Genomic DNA, 22,845 nt, shown 5'->3' on the forward strand with positions numbered 1-22,845 from the left:
TTGAAGGGAATGACAAGTGTACTTCATACTTCAATAGTTTCGGTACCTTTACATGGCTTCATTAACTAAAACAAACAATGTTGGTTATTGGAAATTTTGGATTCTGAATTATTTGGTACGTGTGTATTAGATTTTGAGTCGAAGACAAAGAGTTAAGAAGATGAGCATCGTTAAGATTTTTTGTTTTTCTTGTAAATTCATAATTACTTTTAAAATAATAGTAAAATAAAAATAAATAAATAAAATGGTGACATTGCTGCAAGTCAATGCCACAACATTGTTTCTAAATGGGAAAACAAGAAGATAAAGTATATTCTTTTCACTTTTTAAACTATAAAGAACCTAGCGTAAAACATACATTAAGGATCTAAATGAAAGAAAAAAAATTATAACTAAATAAAATAAAGCACCTTAAATGTAATTTTACCTAATTCTAATAATTTATTTACAAAATTTACGGTTAGCATATGATTGGATGCATGGTAGAGATTTTAAATAATGTATAGGGATTTTAAACAATGTTGGTATTAATAATTGAGTTTATATTTTAGAGATTTTAATAAGACAAATATTATTTTTTGTTAGATTATCGTGATAAAAATCACTTTGATTTTATTTTTAAAAAAAATCATCTATTAGAAATTATTGAAACTATTCAAAACAACTTTACATCTAAAACATATTTTAAACTTTTTTAGAGATTCTAATTTTTTAGAAAACAATACAGTTGAAAATTCATAAGTTTTAGTAAAAAAAAGTGCTTACTAGTTACATCTACAGATTTAGTTCAGCAAAGACTAAATAAAACGTAGGACAACTGTTTGTTAAAACAAGACCAATCACAAGTTGGAATAGAACATAATTTCCCTTATTCTTGTCGTAAACAATGTTAACAAATTGCTACAAATACAGTTTTGACAAGAATGAAGAACAACGAAATAGGTATAAAACATCTTCTCTGTAACCGAGTCACGACTTGCTTCTATTATATCCATAACTTCCATCGATTGATTAACCTGGTTCTATGCAAACATCTGGATGGATTTTCCAAATAATGTTAATAATACAGATAGAATAAAAATAAATATCTACTCTGGAAAATGATATACAAGCCGATATAAATGAACTAGTATTTTGTAGGACGGACAAAAGAAGCATCTTTAGTTTTGCAAAAACCAATCCTTTAATGATCAATACTTGTCAAAGTCATATAACTCAATGTTTTTGTACTTTTGAGATATAATCTCAGCTCGAACTTTTCTTGCTGTGTCTGTTGCACAACCAACAAGAATAAGAATAGACGTTCCGGCAAATCCCCGAAATGCTGTCAAGTGTGTGGTCTGCTCAACAAGTGCAGGTCCAGCAGCCAAGATAGCCAAAAATGTCGAACCCAGAACTGATATTCGACTAAGAACCTGCACCATATATATCATAATATTAAGTGGTGTGAAAAGAACGGATCCAATAGTTGTATGACTAGCATGAACAGTTTCTGGGAAAAACATATCAGTGATCAGCATACACTTGCAAGTTGATGACATACTCAAGTATAATTCATAAAACAGGATATAACCGATAAGAAAATCATGGAGCGCAAGGCTAGAGAGAAGGAAAAAATTACTGTTTTAATAAATGTAGCTGTACTTCTGCCAGGTCTGACAAGTGGAATTGAAGCACCTTGACGTTTCAATTGTTCGCTCACATCATCCGGATCCAGTTGTAAGAAAGTGTAATAGTAGTTGAAGAAGGCTATCAAAAATATGTTGAATGGAAGATAGAAGGAGCCTACAACAAATATTCATTTAAGTAAAGGGAATCAATCAACTACGAAGAGACAAACGCTTAAGGGCAACAAAACATGAAAGATTCCATTTCCACAATGTATGTCAGCAGAAAGGCTTATATTTCTTCATAGATTTGTCAGCAATTTCTTTTCTTCAAATCACAGTTAAATAGAGCACCAAATGCAAGATTAACATATGCTGAAAAATCAAGGGAAATCAGATTTAATTATCTTTTATTTTATATTATTTTGTTTATTTTTATTTTATAATTCTATCATTTGTAATTTATTTTCCTATATAAACGGCTTGGGCGGTAATAATAAAATATGACGTATTTTGCCTTTTACTTTCTTCACTGTATCTAGAGCTCAGGGTTAGGGTTTTGTAATGTTTTTTACAACTTAGTGGAGTTCAGGGCTCCAAACATAAAGGGGCACCAACATTTATTTTAAAATTTGTGTATGACCCATTTTGCGACCCAACCCGTTTTTCCATCTACCTAATGGTGCACAATAACTCATGAAAGGAGAAGTGGTCAACAACGCTTGCAATGGTGGTTCAGGCAACGAAGGCCCAAGAGAGGGTGGCCCAAGAGAGGGTGGCCCAAGCAGTGGTGGTCCAGGAGGTTGCGGCTGGAATGGTTTCTCCAACAATGGTTTATCCAATTTTTTTGGCCAAGAGAGAACTTCTAATTCCCTCAAGGTTAAAGTCTAGAAACTCAATGGAAAAAATCATGTTCAATGGTCCCAAACCGCAAGATTGATATTAGACAGTAAGGAAAAATATAGTTTCCTCACAAGAGAGGTGCAAATGCCTGCCACAACATATTCAAATTATAGGATTTGGAAATTTAAGAACTGTTATTGTTTGGCTGATTAGTACTATGGAGTCAGGGATTGGAAAACTTTTTATGTTCTTGCCTACTGCGAAGGAAGTTTGGGAGGTCGTCAAAGAAACATTCTGATATTTATAATTCATCTCAAATTTTCAATCTCAAATCACGATTTTTGCATGTCAAGTAAGGAGATAGGGATGTCACTACTTATTATAATGAGTTGACGACACTATGGTAAGAATTATCATACTATGCTCTATTTATGAAGTTCTCTAATGTTGGTAAGATTGCATTATATATGTAGATGATATTATTCTCACAGGAGATAACATTGTTGGGATTGAAAGATTGAAGAAAAATTGGCAAACTTTGGGAGAAAGGCAATGTTCTTGTTGATATTGGAAGATACTAGATGTTGGTTGGCAAACTTATTTATCTAGCCCACACTAGACCTCACATCACTTTCTTTGTGAGTGTTGTAGGTCAATTCATGCATTCTCCCTATGAAGAACACTTGGAGGCAGTTTATTGGATCTTAAGGTACTTGAAATTCAATCTTGGAAAGGGTTTGTACTTCAAGAAAACCAATGACAGAGAAACCTCTATATTTACAGATGTTGATTGGGCATGATCGATTACTAATAGAAAATCCATTACTGGATATTGTGCCTATATTTAGGGAAATCTAGTCACTTGGTGAAGTAAGAAACAAGGTGTTGTTGCTCGAAGCAATGCAGAAGTCGAATTCAGACAATGGCTCATGAAATTTGTGAACTTTTGTGGATTCATAAACTCTTGGAAGAACTGGAATTTTATGTCTGCCATTTGTGACTTCTAATCAACAAATTGTTGATATCGTGACAAAAAGTTTGGCAAGACCCAATTTTGAGAGTCTTATAATCAAGTTGGGCATTACAGATATCTATGCACCATCATGAGGAGGTGTTGAAGAATCAAGGGAAATTAGATTTTATTCTCCTTTATTTTATATTATTTTGTTTATTTTTATTTTATGATTCTATCATTATTACTATTGTAATTTTTTTTCCTATATAAACAGCTTAGGTATGTAGTAATAAAATATGAAAGTATTTTACCTTTTGCTTTCTTCAACATTGAATGTCAGAACCAAACATTTCTAGCAAAAATGTTTTATCAATATAAATTAATCACATACCTCCTGGATTTAAAGCCACTGCAGCAGTTTTTAGTGCACTTACACCTGTGAAGCGTGCTAAAGTACCAGGAAGAGCTAATGATGATGTAGAAAAAATGATAGGCATTACTCCAGAACTGTTTACCTGCCAAGTTAGAAGATCTACACTCTCAAATTTTTAAGTTTAATGTACTCTACTTTATGGATGATTAAAAGTACATCAAATACTTTGAAGTAAGGTACTAAAGTAACATAAAAAAACTTGGTACAAGGGGAGAGTAGAGAACCTTAAATGGTAAGTAAGCAGATTTTTCAAGTCCACTGCTTCTGCTGGTGAATCTAGAAGCATAGTTAATAGGAATTTTTCTCTCTGCTTCCTGAAAGCCATTGTTGAAATCAACATCTCTCAGCTTGCTAAAATACTTCTTTATTCAATTACTGAAATGAGATTTACCTGAACATAGACAATTCCAACTACCAACAGAAAGAAGGACACAATGATGGTAGCAAGTCCAACATAGTTAGCATCATTAAATGCTTGTGCAAATGTCCGACCAAAAGAAGCTGGCAAGTAGGAGATAATGTTTGTGAATATTAAAAGAGAGGTACCATTCCCAAGTTTCAGGTCAGTAATCTGTTCCCCAATGTATGTTGTAAACACGGAGCCAAGTGTCAATAAGATAACAGAAGTAAGAGCCCACTCTGTAGTAAAGTCATTTACATACGGACGTAGGAATAGAACTTGGCCAATCGCCTGAAATGAAAATTGAGGTACAAAAACAAAATTATTATAACCGGGAAACTTTAATTAGTAATAAGTATGATGTATAGTATTCCCTAAGGCAATGGCTATTAAACAGCGTGTTTCTTCAAGAAACAATCGCTGTGATATGCCTTTAGTCTCTCCAAGCTTTGATGCTCATAGAACAAATGCAAATGAGAGATTCTAACTGAATTGTAACTATTTGATTATTGTAAATTATGTAACAATGATGAGGGAGTGCATCCCTTATATACAAAAAGAGACTAACTGAACTATTCAACTAACTCAAAGTTAGTTGAACCTAGGCTACGAATATTTACAATATCGAACAACAAAAAGAGGCAGATGATTCAAACAAAGAACCTGTCCTCGAATGTAAATGATTAGGCATGTCTTTGTGATCTATAGGGGGACTCATTCAACCTCACAATATGAAGCTTCATGGCACACTACATGGTCAAGAGGTTTTAATTCTGATTAATGGTAGCGCGAGTCACAGCTTCTTTCAATGATACTGGTGGCTAATCTTGGAATTCAAGTGACACCCACCATTTCTTATGAAGTGCGTTTAGGAGATGGACAGAAGAAACCTACTAGAGGATGTTGTCCCAAGGTAACAGTTCTGATACAGAAATTTAAAATGCTAGGGGATTTTTTAAGTTCAAATTGAGTGGAGTTGATATCTTATTTACATTGGGAGTGGTGTGTGTGGTTAGCAACTCTTGGTGAGGTGAAAATGAATTGGAGAAACCTGACCATGATTTTGACCAAGGAGAAATAGTGGTAATAAAGGGAAATCCTAGCCTTAGTAAAACCCTTCTTCCTCCTCAGGCCTTGGTGAAAACTACGGAAATTGAGGAAATTTCAATGCTTTGGGTGCAAATATGGTGTCTACTGTCTAGTCATGTGTTAACAACTACTGATGAGTTGACTGACTTTCAGAAATCTCAGCTCCAACAGGTTTTGAATGCCTTTGACAGTGTTTTAGGGGATCCTCAACGCTTACCTTCCAAAAGATATATTGACCACCGTATCCCTATTAAGGCTGGGGTAGATCCCCCAATCCCATCAATGTTAGGCTGTATAGGCACCATCACCTTCAAAAAAATGAAATTTGTCAAAATATGTTTCTGTTTAATATCCCTCAAGTATAGGAATTCAGTTGAATAGGAGTACTAGTAGGGATTCAGTTGAATAGGAGTACTAGTAGGGATTCAGTTATATAGGAGTACTAATAGGGATTTAGTTATATATACTAATAGGATTTGGTTGTTTAGTAATCTAGTATAAATATATCTGATGTATTACCAATATGTTTAAAGTTTCAATAAATATAATTTTATTCTAAGACCTTTCCGCCATTGAACAAAGTTGATCGTGAACAACTTTTGCCTCAATCAAATCACTTTTTATTGGCAGACAGTTCAACCATGCTGGAACTACCTGAGCAGAATCAATACTGTCCTGGTGAAATTGGCAAATTTTTCCTAGAGCAGAAACTGCATTGTCATATGCCATTACATTATCTAAATGAAGTGCATTAGGATGTTGGATCATAACATTTAACCTCGATAGAGCCTCTCCAACAAGAGGTTTGAACACAGAACCCCCAAACTCTACACAAACACCAAGGCCATACACAGCTGCCTGTCTGACATCAGGAGTCTCATCATTACATGCCTCCAACAAGAATGGAAGATATGTATCATAATACTTTATAGCTGCTTCACAGCACCCCTCTGCAAGTCTTTTCATGATTTGATGTACTGGTCGTGCCTTTATCTCCCTGAAGCATGCCGCTTTCTCCTTGAAACATATTCAAGTTTAAATATTTTGAGTCTCCAATATTATTGTTTTGAAGCTTCCAAATGCAGTCTTTTAGAAGAACGGAGTTTGCTTTGTTCAATTGCTTGCCATGAATTTCTCTCAGACTGATGATGAATCAGGCTATCTGGCTAAGCTATATTTATAGCAATTTTCTCCGACTTCAAATGCATCCATGAGTTGCCTTTCCATCTTTTTTATTATTTTGTGGAGCAAAACATTGTTTTCTTGTAGCAAGCTAAAGTTAAGCTTTAGCTTGAGGGGGAGTGTTGTACCATTGTCGCCTGGACGTTTTGTCAATAGGAGGAGGCAGTGTTTGAGTGACAAGAGTAGAATCACCGGGTCATTAGGTGGGGGGAATAGATGGGTCAGAATCGCTAGTACCTTGTTCATTCGCCATTTTAGATTCAGCTTGGTTATCGTCTTCAGATTGTGAAGATTGACTATTACTACTTTCACCTTGAGCACTATAAGAATTCAGCGTCGAATCCTTTGCCGGTTTGTCATGTTCTTTGTTGTCATCATAAGGAGTCTGCTGCTGAGATTGTAGCCTTGCGTTCCGAAGTTTCAATGCTTGAACATTATCAAGAGCAAACTCCACTATCAACCGATGTTCAGGACCAAAAGTTTCAGGATTATTGTTAAGAACTCTCAAAGCAACAAGAGCATGTTGATGTTCTGAAAATTCAAGAAAAGCGACTCAACGGGAATATTGTTCTTGACTGGAGTGCCCTCAAGAATAAGCCCCTCCTTTGCCAAGTAAAGATTGCTGATGTTCTGAAAATTCAAGAAAAGTGAGTTCACGGGAATATTGTTCTTGACTGGAGTCCCCTCAAGAATAAGCCCCTCCTTTGCCAAGTAAAGATTGCGGTGGTCATGAACTTCATTTTTTTGCGTTCTCCAGTTCTTTATCATGAGCTGATTTCCTGTCCAGAGCCTTTAAAACTTTTAAGGGTCTACCTTTCACTAGAATACCCATCCCAGAAGAAGTACCAGCAGTCGAAACAACAGTATCAGCTGCTTCTGCAGTTTTAAACTTAAGAAAACCAGTTCCTCGTGGTCGCTTGGTCACTTAGTGGAGAACGGGAACAAAATATTCTACTTCTCCAAATCCAGAAAACTGTTGCTTCACTTCTTCAGCATCACACTCAAAGGGAAGATTACTTATAAAAATTGTTCTTTGCAAATCATCTTTTGTTTCCTTAGGATTTGATAACTTGGTTCTGCTGGAAGTTTCAGGCTTAGAAACACCTGAAACCTTGTCAGACTCCTTAGATGCTTTACTATTTGCATCCTGAACCTTTCTTGCAATATCTGCTTCCTAGTCAAAATCATCTTCAGAAGGAACATCTTCCACTACGACACCATCAGTATCACTATCATCTCCATGATCAGATTGTTTGTCAACATGCTTGACATTATCCTCAGTACCTAGTCAACAGCTATGAGACGAGTCCCAAACTATGATCCATTGAGTTTCCGAATGGCACTTTCATTGTGGCCCTTGCTTCTGCATAAAACCACCGCCTTTATTGTGGTTTCTATTTTCTTGAAATCTTAGCCACCTTCGTTGTGGTCCTTTTTCCGCCTTCATTGCGGTATATATTTCTTAGCCACCTTCATTGTGGTCCTTTTGCCGCCTTCATTGCGGTTCCGCCTTCATTGCAGTTTCTATTTCTTAGCCACCTTCATTTTGGCTCTTTTTGTCGCCTTCATTGCGGTTTCGTCTTCATTGCGGTTTCTATTTCTTAGCCACCTTCATTGTGGCCCTTTTTGCTGCCTTCATTGCAGCAACTTGAGATTTCTTTTTGGCCTAATTTGCACTCCATATAACTTCTCCCATGACAACCTTGCAGATCTTCTAACTAAAGGGCTAAACAGTAGCAACTTTAAAAGAATTGTATTCAAGCTGGGAATGGAGAACACCTATTCACCAGCTTGGGGGAGAGTGTCAAAATATGTTTCTGTTTAATATCCCTCAAGTATAGGGATTCAGTTGAATAGGAATACTAGTAGGGATTCAGTTGAATAGGAGTACTAGTAGGGATTCAGTTATACAAGAGTACTAGTAGGGATTTAGTTATATATGAGTACTAATAGGGATTTAGTTATATATGAGTACTAATAGGATTTAGTTGTTTAGTAATCTAATATAAATATATCTGATGTATTACCAATATATTTAAAGTTTCAATAAATATAATTTTATTCTAATTCTTGACAAAATTGAAAAGCAAGTTTTTGACATGCTGAGGAGTGACATAGTTCGTCTTAGCAACAGTCCCTATTCAAGCCCTGTGATCCTGATTAAGAAAAAAGATGGGAGCTGGAGATTATGTGTTGACTACAGGGCTCTCAATAACAGTGTCAGACGAGTTTCCACTTCTTGTCATTGAGGAACTCTTAGATGAGATAAATGGGGATTCTTTTGTTTTTCCAAAATTGGTTTGAAATCTGGATACCATCAAATCAGAATGCATGATGAGGAGTACCCAAAACTGCTTTTAGGACACAACACGGTCATTATGAGTCATTATGAGTCATCGGTAATGTGTAATGAATTCTACTTTCAGCCTTTCCTTCGTAAATGTGTACTGGTCTTGTATTATGATTTATTAATTTATAGCAGCACTTGAGAGGACCATTTGGCTCACCTACAAGTTCTGCTAACACTCCAACAAAACCAATTATTTGCCAGTCTAAAAACATTGCAGTTTTGGCAAAACAACAATTGGTTAATTAGGGCATGCCATATCTACAGCTTGAGTTTCCACGGACCCGCAGAAAATAGATTGTATTCTTCAATGGTCTATACCAACAACTATCAAAGCAGTTAGAGGTTTACTTGGTCTTACTGGCTACTACAGAAGATTCATCCATGACTATGGAAAAATCACGAAAACTCTTACCAGATTATTAAAGAAAGGGAATTTCATTTGGAATCAGCCATTAGACAACTGAAGCATGCAGTGACAACAGCCCACTGTTGGCTATGCCAGATTTTCCACAACAGTTCACCATTGAATGTGATGCTTCAGGTAGAGAGGTAGAGATATAGGGGTTTTTTTATCTCGGGTGGTGAGGGGTGTTAGGCAAAAACCATTGCCTACTGCCTACTTCAGCAAAGCCTTGGCTGATGCTTCATAATCCAAATCTGTTTATGAAATGGAGTTGATGGCTTTAGTCTTGTTGAATATAAAGAGTATTGAGAGACATATTGAATAACCCGTGTGTTTCAACTATACAACGGAATTTCTTTATATAGACAAAGAGTATTAAACAATCCTAATTTACAATAATACTAACGGGAGGGAATACTTACAGCCTATCTAATCTAATTATTTACATTCTAATATAATATTTAACACTCCCCCTCAAGCTGGAGCATATAAACCAAATGCACCTAGCTTGTTACATATATAACTAATTCTAGGACCTCGCAATGACTTTGTAAAAACATCTGCTAACTGATCATTGGAATTGACAAAGCTAGTGGTGATGTCACCTGATTCGATCTTTTCTCTAACAAAATGGCAGTCAATCTCAATATGCTTGGTCCTCATGAAAAACAGGATTCGAGGCAATGTGCAATGCAACTTGATTATCACATATTAGTGTCATTGTGCTGGCCTCTTCAAATTGAAGTTCTTTCAGTAACTGTTTCAACCAGATGAGTTCACATGTTACTAGTGTTATGGCCCTGTATTCTGCCTCAGCGCAGGATCTTGCAACAACATTTTGTTTTTTACTCTTCAAAGATATTAAATTTCCTCCGACAAGTACACAATACTCGGAAGTTGATCGTCTATCTATGGGTGAGCCTGCCCAATCGGCATCTGAGTAGCCAATTATCTGAGTATGTCCTCTATTTTCATAAATGGGACCTTTTCTAGGTGCACTTTTGATGTATTTAAGAATCTGGATTACAGCATCCATATGTTCTTGGCAAGGAGAATTTAAGAACTGACTTACCACACTGACAGCAAAGGAAATGTCAGGACGAGTGACTGTGAGATAGTTTAATTTTCCAACCAATCTCCTATATCTTCCTGAATCTGATAGAGGCTCCCCCTGATTGGGTAGGAGTTTGACATTTGGATCCATAGGAGTATCAACTGACTTGCCTTTTAATATGCATGTTTCTTCAAGAATATCCATAGCATATTTTCTTTGTGAAATTACAAGGCCATCCTTGGATTGGGCTACTTCAATACCCAAAAAATAACGGAGTTTACCACGGTCTTTAGTCTGAAATTTATTTGAGAGATGTTGTTTTAACTGGAGTATTCCTTGCTGATCACTACTAATTATAACAATGTCATCCACGTAAACAATAAGATAAATGCACCCTTGGGCTAAGTGATGATAAAATACAGAGTGATCGGCTTCACTACAGATCATACCAAACTCTTGTACTACCGAGCTGAATCTGCCAAACCAAGATCTAAGAGACTGTTTAAGACCATAAAAGGACCTGTGTAGCCGACAAACCATGGTGGAAGACTCCCCCTGAGCAACAAACCCTGGTGGTTGCTCCATATAAACTTCCTCTTCAAGATCACCGTGCAAAAAAGCATTTTTAATGTCAAGTTGATGGAGAGGCCAATGTCGAATTGCTGCAATGGAGAAAAACAGTCTGACATATGCCATTTTGGCAATAAGTGAGAATGTGTCACTGCAATCCAACCAAAAACTCTGAGTATATCCCTTGACTACCAAACGAGCCTTAAATCGATCAATCTTACCATCAGGACCAACCTTCACTGTATAAAGCCAACAACACCCGACTAACGACTTCCCATGAGGTAAAGGAACCAATTCCCAAGTACCACTGCTTTGTAGAGCACACATCTCATCAAGCATTGTTTGCCTCCACTCAGGGTGGGATAATGCTTCACCTGTAGTTTTAGGAATAGAAACAGAAGACAAGGAGGACAAGCAAGTGTAATGTAAAGGAGAAAGACGATGATAACACAAATCAATATAATGAGGAGATGGATTACGGGTAGTGCGAATATCCTTACGAAGAGCAATGGAAAGGTCATGCTCAGGTGGCAGGGCCGAATCTGGAGGTGGCGTCGGAGGAGAGTTTGTAATGGGAACAGGCACAACAGAGGATAAGCGACGACATTGATATGTTTGTAGTGGTCGTGGAGGTCGGGGGACAGACTCGACAGGTTCGATTGGAATATGAGTGGGTGGGAGAGGGATAACTACTTGAGGAGGTTCGAGATTAATGTCTTGATAGGGCTCAGTAGCTATATGGGTAGATTTAAAATATTGTACAGACTCGAAAAAGGTAACATCGACTGATGTAACGTAGCGGTGTAGTGTGGGAGAATAACAACGATAGCCCTTTTGGGATCGATGATAACCAAGAAAGACACACTTTAGTGACCGAGCTGACAATTTGTCCAAGCCAGGAGATAAATTGTGGACAAAACACGTGGACCCAAAGACACGAGGTGGTAGTGGGTGAAGATGGGTATGGGGAAAGAGGACCGAATGGGGATATTGCCATCAAGAACAGAAGACGGCATACGATTGATAAGGTAGCACGCCGTTAAGATTGCATCCCCCCAAAAACGGAATGGAACATTGCCATGGAGAAGTAAAGTTTGTGTGGTTTCAATGAGATGCCGATTTTTCCGTTCAGCTACCCCGTTTTGCTGGGGTGTATGAGGACATGATGTTTGGTGTAGAACGTTGGAAGCCATAAAAGTTTGAAATTGATGGGACAAATATTCCCGAGCATTATCACTTCTTAAGGTATGAATGGAAACTCCAAATTGAGTTTTAATTTCTTGATAAAATTGCTCAAAAATGGAAAACAATTCAATTCTATTTTTCATTAAAAATAACCACGTACAACGAGAATAATCATCAATAAAAGTAACAAAATACTTAGACTCTAAAGTAGACACAGTACGAGAGGAACCCCAAACATCAGAGCGAACTAAAGCAAAGGGAGAGGATACTCTTTTATTGACTCGATCAGGAAAATTACTACAGGTGTGTTTCCCTAACTGACACGACTCACAATGTAAAGTAGACAACTTAGACAAACTAGGCACCAGCTTTTGTAGTTTGGTAAGACTTGGGTGTCCTAGCTGAGCATGAATAGTATGAGGGGACTCTGTGGCAGAGCATACCTTGGAAGATGTAGAAAGGTAATAGAGGCCTTGTGACTCACATCCGACGTCAATCGTCCGTCCTGAATTCTGGTCCTGCAAAGTAACATTATCATTAGTGAAAGTAATAATACAATATGAGACCGAGTCAATCGACTAACTGAAAGTAAATTAAAGGGGCATCCAGGTACATAGAGAACAAATGCAACTGAGATGGAAGGGAGAATGTGGACAATGTCAACTTGGGTGTCCTAGCTGAGCATGAATAGTATGAGGGGACTCTGTGGCAGAGCATACCTTGGAAGATGTAGAAAGGTAATAGAGGCCTTGTGACTCACATCCGACGTCAATCGTCCGTCCTGAATTCTGGTCCTGCAAAGTAACATTATCATTAGTGAAAGTAATAATACAATATGAGACCGAGTCAATCGACTAACTGAAAGTAAATTAAAGGGGCATCCAGGTACATAGAGAACAAATGCAACTGAGATGGAAGGGAGAATGTGGACAATGTCAACTCCTTGAGACCAGGTTTGAGTACCATTGGCAGAAGTTATAGTAGGTAAAAAACCAGATGTAAAGAGTGAAGAAAAGAGACCTTTATTACCAGTAACATGATCAGACGCACCAGAATCAAGAACCGAGAGAAGATGAGTGAGAGAGGTAAACAAATGAGTTACCAATGTGTGCAACCGAAGTAGGAGAACTAGAGTTCGGATGACTCTGAATCCATCAGAGAAAATCTTCATAATTTGTCGGGGAGCCTTGTGGAGATGGTGTAGTCTGAATAGTGGCAGAAAGATCCAGCTGAGTTGCATTTATCGAAGGCGAAGGCTTACCATGCAACTTCCAACAACAATCAATAGTGTGTCCAAACTGATTACAATGCTCACATTTGGGACGAGGCTTAGAGTTGGATGGTCCTCCACGAGAACGATGCTAATTATGTCCCTGAGATGCAAGGGCAGCAGTGTCACCCGGAACTGAAGTAATAGAATGCTCAACTGAATGTTTTGTTGGTACTCGAAGGAGGATCGCTGAGGTAGTAGACATATCTAGAACAGTAACAGACCCCAAAATTTGATCACGAGTTGCAGAGTACTCCTGGGGTAGACCATAGAGTGCAAGAAGCATGAAGAAGGTGTTGCGCTAATCCAACTCATTCTTCTGTTCAACTGGATTACTTGCAGCAGGAGGGAGAAGCTCATTAAAGTCATGAAGTGCACTATGAACGGTGCCAAGATATGAAGAAATAGAGCCATCGAGTGTCTTTGGAGTAATGATATTCAACAAGCGGTGACAAACTCCATAGAGACGTTGTGTGTCGTTAGTATAGAGTGCCTTTACTTGACACCAAACCGATTCACACGTGAGATGCGGACGGAAAATCGGTTTAACATCTGGATGAAGTGTAGACTTAATGACACTACACAACTGAGCATCAATCTGACTCCATTTGGATGCTTCAGTCACACTCACCTTTTCAGGGTTTTGAGTGAGATGGTCTTCGTGACCTTGACCACGTCGCTATAGTTTGATGTCGGCGGTATCATAATTTGATCCATTCAATTTTTCAACAGAAGATGCGCTTTGTTTCAGACTGAGACGTCATGGTCAGTAAAGAGTGTCAGAAAACACGTCGGAACCGGGAAAAAAGGGGTTGTTTGAACTGGAACTCATATATCCGTAACTCGAAACTGAAAACTGAGGGCAGATATGGAAGCAGGAGGCCGAGGCGAGTGCTATGGAAGAATCGGCACCGTGAACGGCTGCCGAACGCGCCGTCACGCGTAGTGGTTGTAGGCGGCGCGTTGATCTCACGCGCGTGAGGGCAGGCGGCACGTGAGGGCGCGTGTGGCTGTTTCTGATGACGGGAATGCAAGGTTTGGCCGATCTGGGGTGTACGACACTACTGGAGTGGTCGTTCGTTGAAAAAAATCGTCAAATACAGTGACGACAGCGGCGGTAGAGCGTGAACGGATGGACAAGGATTGAGAAATCAGCGTATCAAGGGTAGAGAGGGGGAAACCGGAGTTGAGAACACGGTTTGCCGAAAAAGAAAGAAAAAAAAATATTCACCGGAGACAGTGGGTCCACTGGGTAGTTGACTATTAGGGTTGTCTCTCAATAGGCTCTGATATCATTTGAATATAAAGAGTATTGAGAGACATATTGAATAACCCGTGTATTTCAACTACACAACGGAATTTCTTTATATAGACAAAGAGTATTAAACAACCCTAATTTAGGGTAATACTAACGGGCCGAAATACTTACAGCCCATCTAATCTAATTATTTACATTCTAATATAATATTTAACAAGTTTTTCCTATGCATCATTGGAGACCGTAAGAAATTAAAAATTGTTGGGTTATATGAGTTTGATATTATTTACAAGGTGGGTTCTTCCAACAAAAAGGCAGATGTACTTTCCAGAAGAGAAGGAACTACAAGTTCTTTCCAAGCCTTTTTGGCAGGATTTCCCAACCATTGAGAAGGAATTCAAAACTGATCCAGAGGTGTAAAATACATTGGGGGGTGGGAGAAGAAGCTACCTAAACAAATTGGTGCAGTGCCTTACAAACTTCAGTTACCTTCCACAACTAGAATTTATCCTGTGTTTCATGTGTCCCAATTGAAGAAAGTTGTTGCCCAGAGTCCTGTTACAGCCTAATTACCCTTAGACTTTCAATCAGATGGAGGGACTTATCATCCTGCTAGAATTTTGGATAAAAGGTAGATGCGACACACCTCTCGACCAAGTTCCAGTGCAATGGCAAGGCAAGGTCAGGGAGAAAGAAACTTGAGAAGACAGGGAAACAGTGCAGGAGCATTTCCCCTCCTTCATCCTTGAGGACAAGGTTGTTTTGGAAGGGGAGAGTATTGTTAGGTACAAGGATAAACCAATGCAGGTTTATTATAGGATAAAGGGAAATAATCTAAAACAATAGTTGGTTAAGTTGGTTGGAAGTTAGCCTAGCTTTTAGGGATAGCTTTCTGTCATTTGACATAGTAAATTGTGTTAGTCCTATGTGTTATAAATAGGACTAATCTTTGGAGGATTAGGATATTACTTTTGTTTTTGACTTTTTGGAAACTAGAGAAAGCTCTGGTGGAAGGGGAGAATAGCTCCTTTGTGTACCTTTTTCTTTCTTAAACAGTAAACTCGGGTGACTAATCCCGTTTCCCTAATCTTGAAGATCATTATAGACGATGCCAACCGGTACCTGAGAAGCTTGAAAGCCCAATGTTGCTAATTCAATATATTTATTTTTGGCTAATAAAAGTTGCTTCACGCTCTTATGATCAGTACAGACAGTGAACTTTCTGCCCAAAAAATAAGAACACCAATGTTGGATTGCTAATGCTACAACCAGAGATAGCAACGATATGTCGTCACCTACAACTAGGATGCAATGCAAATGAAAAATCGGTGAAAAAGATTGGAATACGGTCGCATGTCAAGACTTCTCATCCTAAAATTTTAGTTTATTGTATAGATCAATTAAGGATGTCAAAGATGGTGGGGATTTGGGTCGAAAAGTAATGGAGAATATTTTCTGGTGGCAGCAATGGCAAGAAAACTGATTCAAATTATGCTGGAGTGAGATTACAACAAGGGAGACTGTGGCTGCAAAAGGTTGAAATAAGAACACGCCATACGGAAAACACAACAAGGCAGAGATTGAAAACCGCAGTTGAAATACAATTTCCAACAATAAATTTTCACTACTAGATAGTGCACCCATCGAGTATTCAGACTAGAATTGCCTTTCAATAGGCTCTAATACCATAAAACGAGAGAGCACGTGACTCATAAATACAAAAATTATATATATTCTTAATACCATAATTACATGATATTTTTAAAGAATCAGACCATCATGTGATTTTACGATTCTAGGTATCAATTTCGAGTTGACTTGGTTTAGCAAACTTGGAAATGATATTGAGTTTACTCGGCTGGACTCACAGTGAACTCAGTAAACTCACAACAAATTTTAAACAAAGTTTTAGCACTCTTACTCAATTTATTAAAAAAGAATTGATAATAGAAGATCACGATTTTTTGCAATGTGAATTCCTGACCTGTACAATGGCAAATCCAACTGAAGCATATCTTGTGTACTGAAGAATTTTCTTTCTTCCAGCCTCACCTTCTCTTTTTTGAAGATCTTGCAACTTGGGGTATACTTGAGCAAGAAGCTGAAAAACAATTTGTGCATTGATGAAGGGAACGATACCAAGAGAGCATAGCCCAAGTCTGCCAATACCTCCCCCAGAAAAGGAGTCGAGAGTGCTTAATAAACTGTTCTGATCCAAATTTCCAAGAAAAGCCTCCCTGTTAACACCGCCTAGAGGTATGTACACACCAAGCCTTGACAAGGCAAGAAACCCTAAAAGCTTTAGAAACTTTCCTGGAAGTGGACCTTTGAAGAAGTCCCCAAAATCAATCGAACTATCCTCAATTGCAGCTGTCAGTCAGTGTCGAAATACAAGAGTGAGTCACCTGATAGGAAGTATACAAGAACATACATAATCTAAATTCATTGAATCAAAGTGAAGAATAAAACCTGCTACTCCTCGAGATGAGTTAGATTTTTCCTTTTCTGTACTTGAAGAGCTCTCAAATGTTTGTGGAAACAAACTTACCAGATTTTTCCAAGTAGAAGATGTATCTGTGTTAATACCCAATGGATCAAAATTTGCTAGGTCACAGCTGCATACAGTTTGAAACAGAATGTGAGGCAGAAATACCCAATTGATCTTAATAACGAACACAGAAAGTTTTCTTCTTTGCTCTTCTAACATGAAACACACACTATCTATATACTTTTTAAGCAGTGTTGTCAATGGCAGTTCATACAAAATAGTGGTTTGTAAAAATTCATCACTAGAATTGGATATACTTTTTATTAAATAGTTATGGAACAATAGCAATTTATTTAAATTCTGTTACGCTATAGTTTGAATTGAAAAAATAGATAAAAAGATGAATGAAAAATGAAAGCAGGCAAGCGTTTACCTGGTAAAGATGTTGGAAGTTGTAGAGATTGTTCGGACAGAGAAAGTGGGTCGGCAAATGGAAAATGATTTAGAGGGTTTTCGTATAAGAGGATTAAGCCACAAGCAGCGGAGAGAAGGAGACGCTTCCCTTACAGTTATCAACATTATTATTATTATTATTATCCAAACACTCAGTTCACCTCGCCACCTTACAACACTACTCTATCTCTTTACTAAAAAAACACTACTCTATCTCTTCACTAAAAAAATACTACTCTATCACAAGCATTATTAAAATCGGGGCTTCGGCATCACCATAACGAGGTCTTCATTTTATGTTTGGTATTAACGTCTTCATTTTATTTTTGGTATTAACGTCTTCATTTTTTTAATTCCAATCTTTTTTTTTATTGAATTTCTGATTTCTTTATTTAAAAATCTATAAAAAAAAAATTCATTTATTTCACTTTTTTCTTCATATTTCCACCCGAATTTAATTAGGGGATATCTTTTGTTGATGTGTTTTATTCACTTGGTCCTACTTACTTTTATCTAATATCTACATTGTATAAATTTTTTTTAATCGTTAATTATTACTTATAAGCTTAAATGTTCTTTTGACTTCTCATGTTTTTTAATTGTGCGATTTTATACTCTCTAATTTTTTTTTGAACAATTTTGATCCTTTACATTTGTCTCATTTTAATTTTTAAACCTCTCACTCATATGTGGTTTGATTTTTTTGAAGTGCATGATAATAACATACATCATTCACACCAAATTATTCCCCCTCTGTCATCTTTTCCCTTCTCTTCTCGCTAATTAATCCCTTTTTCATCTCTACTCAAATATGGTTAAGTGTTTAGCTTTGAGACCAAACTCAAATACAAATTGTAAAACGTGAAACACAAGAAATTGGGGTTTAAATTGTGTTTCCTGTTTAAAATCTTTTTTGTGTGGCTAAACTAAAGTAAAGAAAGCAGAGCAGGTAATATAAAAATAGAGCAGAAAGACACAATTAATTTATCCTGGTTCACCACCAACACAGTAGCTACATCCAATCTGTTTAACCTAATGAATTTAATCCACTAATTCACTATAGAATCAAACTTACACTTGAACATCTACTAGTCACACTGATTGTGTTCAATCTTCTCAACTTTCTAGCTTATACAGTCAAGTTGTTGAGGAAAGCAACCACTACTGGGTTGTTAGGTTACAAAACAAAAGGTTTTGATTTTTTTGAAATAGTTCTTGCATAGAGTGTTTACAAATTTGTTCCTTTAGAAACTTTTTCTCGGCACTAAAGTGAAAAAGAATGATTATTAGCAATAGCAAACATGTACTTATAGCTTGTGCATTTTTTGTTTTTCCTTTGAGGAATCCACGTCCATTTATACCAATCGATTAGGGTTTCTAATTGTTGTCTGGATTGCAAGAAATCAACAAAATTCATGAAGTTTCATATCATATCTTTTGAGATTTGATTTTGTTAGTGCAAAAGTATTTTTAAATACAATTCTCTAATTAATGTTTTGATGATAACAAATACATATAAATAAAGAACAATTATCTCCTAACTATATATGCTAAATGTGTAGATTAAAGATAAAACTTATGTGAATCCCTATTCAAAGTAGCCTACATTACAAGTACTTTTAAAGATATTCTATCAAAGAAAAAGTAAAAGAATTACTACGAAAACAAGCACAACAAAGCAGGCGTCTCTATATAAGTTCTATCCTCTAACGACAAGACAAAAGAAAAAGAAACCAAGACTTCACTTCAACTTGATAGCATAAAGTCTAGTGACATGCACCCTTATTGTCGTGAGCTTTAGTTGACTATGGGATACAAGGAACGTAGTGTCTAGGTTGCCTTTGGTAATCCCAACATGGATTATGTTCCTCTGGCCTTGACAAAGTGTTACAATCATTCTTCTTCCTCGGGCTCTAACAAACCTTACAAGAGTTTTACTGCTTCTACCTCTGACAAGTGTGATAAGCAATTGAATGCCTTTGCCTATAGTAATCTCATTAAGCGATTGATCATCTGATTTTGAACTTTTATGGATCCTCTAACAAAGTCAATGCCTTTGGTAAAGTCAATTATCTGACAAAGTCAATGCCTCTAGAAAAGTTAACACTCTGACAAAAGTTAATGATCTAACGATCTGCAAGACATCATTTGATCATACATATTGTCTCTGACTATTCTATCCACTGATCTCGTACCCTCTGTTTCCTCTAATTATCATACATATTGTAAGGAGCGGTTTATGGGAGTCAGTTCTGATCTCAACGGATAGATTTATCTTCAATGATTCAATTGTTGAAATCTATGAAGATACAAGTTGCACTTTCTACAAATGAAAGAGGAAAAATACATATAAAGGAAAAAAATGTAATTTTGAATAAGCCAAGAACACGTCAAAAGCATGAATGGAAAACCCTCTTCGTTGAGAGTTATTAGAATTGGTGTATATTAGTAAAAGTGTTTTCATACACTTAAACTAATATAGGATTGGAAATATAACATCTTCTCTATAAGAGTTAGAATTTTAGAAACATATTTTATGTCAAAATAGACACAAACTAGAATTGACGTAAACCAACCCAATAGTGGCACAACCCTCTCACCCTCAAAGAGGTACCTGAAAAGGTACAACGACCCTCATGAACCTTAACGATAGGATGCTAGAATGTTGAAGAATGGTTTTAGGAACCACAACTAGGAGAGACCATTGAAAAATACTTAAAGCCTGAAGAGGCAGAGTAAAGGATACTTGTACAACTATTTATGGAAATAGTTGATTAAGCCATCGACTATACTGAGGCAAGATCTTTCTTTAAGGGGATGACTAGAGGTAGCAACCTTTTAGTTCTTTATGATTCAACCTTTTAGAGGTAACAACCTTTTAATCTCTTTCAATTATCACCTTTTAGTTCTTTATGATTCAACCTTACTATCTCTAAACCTCTTTCAATAGTAAGTTGAATGTTTTGATAAAGAACGAATTTTGTAACAAAAGCAAAATATGATTGAAAACGGTAAACATAATTCAACCCTTTTTCTTGTGTTTTTCAGTACCTTTAGATATTTCCATACAAGCTTTCCAAAACGAATCTTGTAAAGGATCAAAATTGGTAGTCATAAGACCAATGAAACCTCTAGAACCACCATTCCCAAAATGGTACAACCAAAACGCCAAATGTGAATACCATGCAGGAGTCGTAGGGAATTTAGTCGAAGATTGTCAAACCCTAAAATCTAAAGTACAAGAACTGATTAATGAAAAATGGCTTACCTTCAAGGAAGACGGTCCCAACATAATGAGTATTCCCTTGCCGGGCCACAGGGATATCTCTATAAATGTCATTGAAGATGAGATAGACCAATGTGCAAAAGATGATCATTTGTTGACCATAGAGTTGTGCGTGGAATATAATATATTTTCCCCAAAACCATTAGAGATCCTTTATAGAAAAGAGAATTTTACGCCAACTCCAAATAGGCCAAATCCAATAATTGTCCAAACACTAACCCCTTTTCCTTATGGAAATACCAAAGTAGTACCATAGAATTATGAAATCACGTCCCATTTGGTCAATCATCAATCAAGTGATAGCTTTGGATCTAAAGGAATTGATGTCACCAATATTTCAAGGATTGGTGAGAAGACTCAGAGTGGTCGAGTATATGCTCCTGAACAACCTAAGAAAAAGGCGGGTCATGGAGTAAAAGGGAAAGAAGTTATGGATCATGTTATAAAAGGACAAGACACATGCAAAACGACGGTTCTTGAAGAAGAAACTAACAAATTTTTGAAGTTTATCAAGTAAAATGAGTATAAGGTGGTAGATCAACTAAATAAAACCCCTTCCAAGATATCTATTCTTTCTTTTTTATTAAACTCTGAGGCGCAAAGAAGAGCACTGATGAAAGTTTTAAACGAGGCCCATATTACTCATTATATCACTGTAGACCAGTTTGATGGAGGTATCGGTAACATCACCGCTAGTAGCTTCTTGAGTTTTAGCAATGGTGAATAACCAGTTGAGGGAATAGAGCATAATAAAGCACTACACATCTTTGTGAAGTGTCATGATCATATTCTTGCACGAGTGCTAGTTGATAATGGTTCGTCATTGAATGTCATGCCGAAATCAACACTCTCAAAACTATTTGTTGGTGGAGCCTATATGAAGCCTAGTGTTATAGTGGCGAAAGCATTTGATGGATCCAGGAGACAAGTCTTTGGTGAAATTGACCTGCCAATTTAAATCGAACCCCATAACTTTGGAATAACCTTCCAAATGATGGATATTAAACCGGCGTACAATTGCCTTTTAGGGATACTGTGGATTCATGTTATTGGAGCAGTGACATCCACTCTCCATCAAATGTTAAAGTTTAGGGTGAACGATAAGTTGGTAATAATATATGGGGAAGAAGATATGATAGTGAGTCATCTATCTTCCATGGGCTATATCGAAGACACGAAGGAAGCCATAGAGACTTCCTTCCAAGCATTAGAAATCGCTAATGGTATCTTCACGGGTGAAGGATCTCGCTTAAAGGAACCAAAAATATCTACCACATCATTGAAGTCTACCAAATCCATGTTGGAAGGAGGAGTTCTTGTTAAAATGGGGAAATTGATAGAAATGCCATAAAAGAACGATAGGTATGGGTTGTGATATGTACCTACCAAAGCTGATAAAGAAAAGGTTGTGCAAGAAAAAAGAGAAAGCATGATGGCTCGTTTTGAAAACCGGGTATCAAATTCACAAGAAATTCCTATTTGCGACATTCGTCAAACCTTTCAAAGCGCCGAAATAATATATGCTGACCAGGTGGCTGTTGCAGAAGAGAATCATGTTGATTATGTTATCCTCAAATTGGTGTACCTTTGTCCTCCAAACAACAGTCTCAATAATTGGAAGATCATCGAGTTTCTCGTGTTTATTGATTCATGTTCAAAGTAATTATGTATTTCGACTTTTTTTGCTATGCTCAAGGCTATAAGGATGACTAATTATGGCACATATATTTCAATTTCGTACTCATTATCAATAAATGTATTTTAGAATTCTCCAACTATTTTTTTTCATCCCTTTCTGAAATGACAATCTTTATTCATATTTTTTTTCCTTTTTATTCTTAATTTAAATAATGTTGAGTCGAAAATGAACATGTTGAAAATAGCAGCGCTAGAACCCCTTCTTATAATTTTGAATGCCCAATTAATTACGCTGATGTGAATTTTGAAGATGATTGTGAGTCTCGCCCAGAACTAGAAAGGCTAATGGAATCGGAACCTAAGATAATCCAGCTCTATCAA

The 22,845-nt window shown here is 36.9% G+C and overlaps 1 protein-coding gene across 5 annotated transcripts; it reads right to left on the reverse strand.

Annotated features, from left to right (window-relative positions):
• Nucleotides 1-846: 846 nt before the first annotated feature.
• LOC101502211 (preprotein translocase subunit SECY, chloroplastic) lies at nucleotides 847-17,829 on the reverse strand. 5 transcript variants are annotated; one of them, XM_073364820.1, is made up of 10 exons: nucleotides 17,521-17,827; nucleotides 17,069-17,214; nucleotides 16,584-16,969; nucleotides 12,791-12,865; nucleotides 4,385-4,529; nucleotides 4,230-4,249; nucleotides 4,063-4,152; nucleotides 3,797-3,920; nucleotides 1,622-1,785; nucleotides 847-1,415 (listed from the first exon to the last, which is right to left on the reverse strand). In XM_073364820.1, exons 1-10 carry the CDS (start codon nucleotides 17,664-17,666, stop codon nucleotides 1,191-1,193), a joined length of 1,521 nt encoding a protein of 506 aa, XP_073220921.1. In that variant the 5' UTR covers nucleotides 17,667-17,827; the 3' UTR covers nucleotides 847-1,190. The 5 variants fall into 5 exon arrangements, 4 of the variants coding, with proteins under 4 accessions (XP_073220921.1, XP_073220920.1, XP_073220919.1 ...); XM_073364819.1 differs by lacking the exon at nucleotides 12,791-12,865 and adding an exon at nucleotides 12,515-12,589 and having other exon boundaries at nucleotides 4,230-4,529; nucleotides 17,521-17,826; XM_073364818.1 differs by having other exon boundaries at nucleotides 4,230-4,529; nucleotides 17,521-17,826.
• Nucleotides 17,830-22,845: the final 5,016 nt, after the last annotated feature.

Source organism: Cicer arietinum, chromosome 1 (genome assembly GCF_000331145.2).
Source record: "Cicer arietinum cultivar CDC Frontier isolate Library 1 chromosome 1, Cicar.CDCFrontier_v2.0, whole genome shotgun sequence".
NCBI lineage: Eukaryota > Viridiplantae > Streptophyta > Magnoliopsida > Fabales > Fabaceae > Cicer > Cicer arietinum.

What these genes read in the sequence shown, in the direction of transcription:
- LOC101502211 (XM_073364819.1), bottom strand. Translation starts at nt 17,666, where the DNA reads ATGTTGATAACTGTAAGGGAAGCGTCTCCTTCTCTCCGCTGCTTGTGG. An exon ending in TTGGATTTGCCATTGTACAG is followed by an intron (nt 12,590 to 16,583) that starts GTCAGGAATTCA and finishes GTTACTTTGCAG; the next exon opens with GACCAGAATTCAGGACGGAC. An exon ending in ACCTTTCTACATCTTCCAAG is followed by an intron (nt 4,530 to 12,514) that starts GTATGCTCTGCC and finishes TTTTCATTTCAG; the next exon opens with GCGATTGGCCAAGTTCTATT.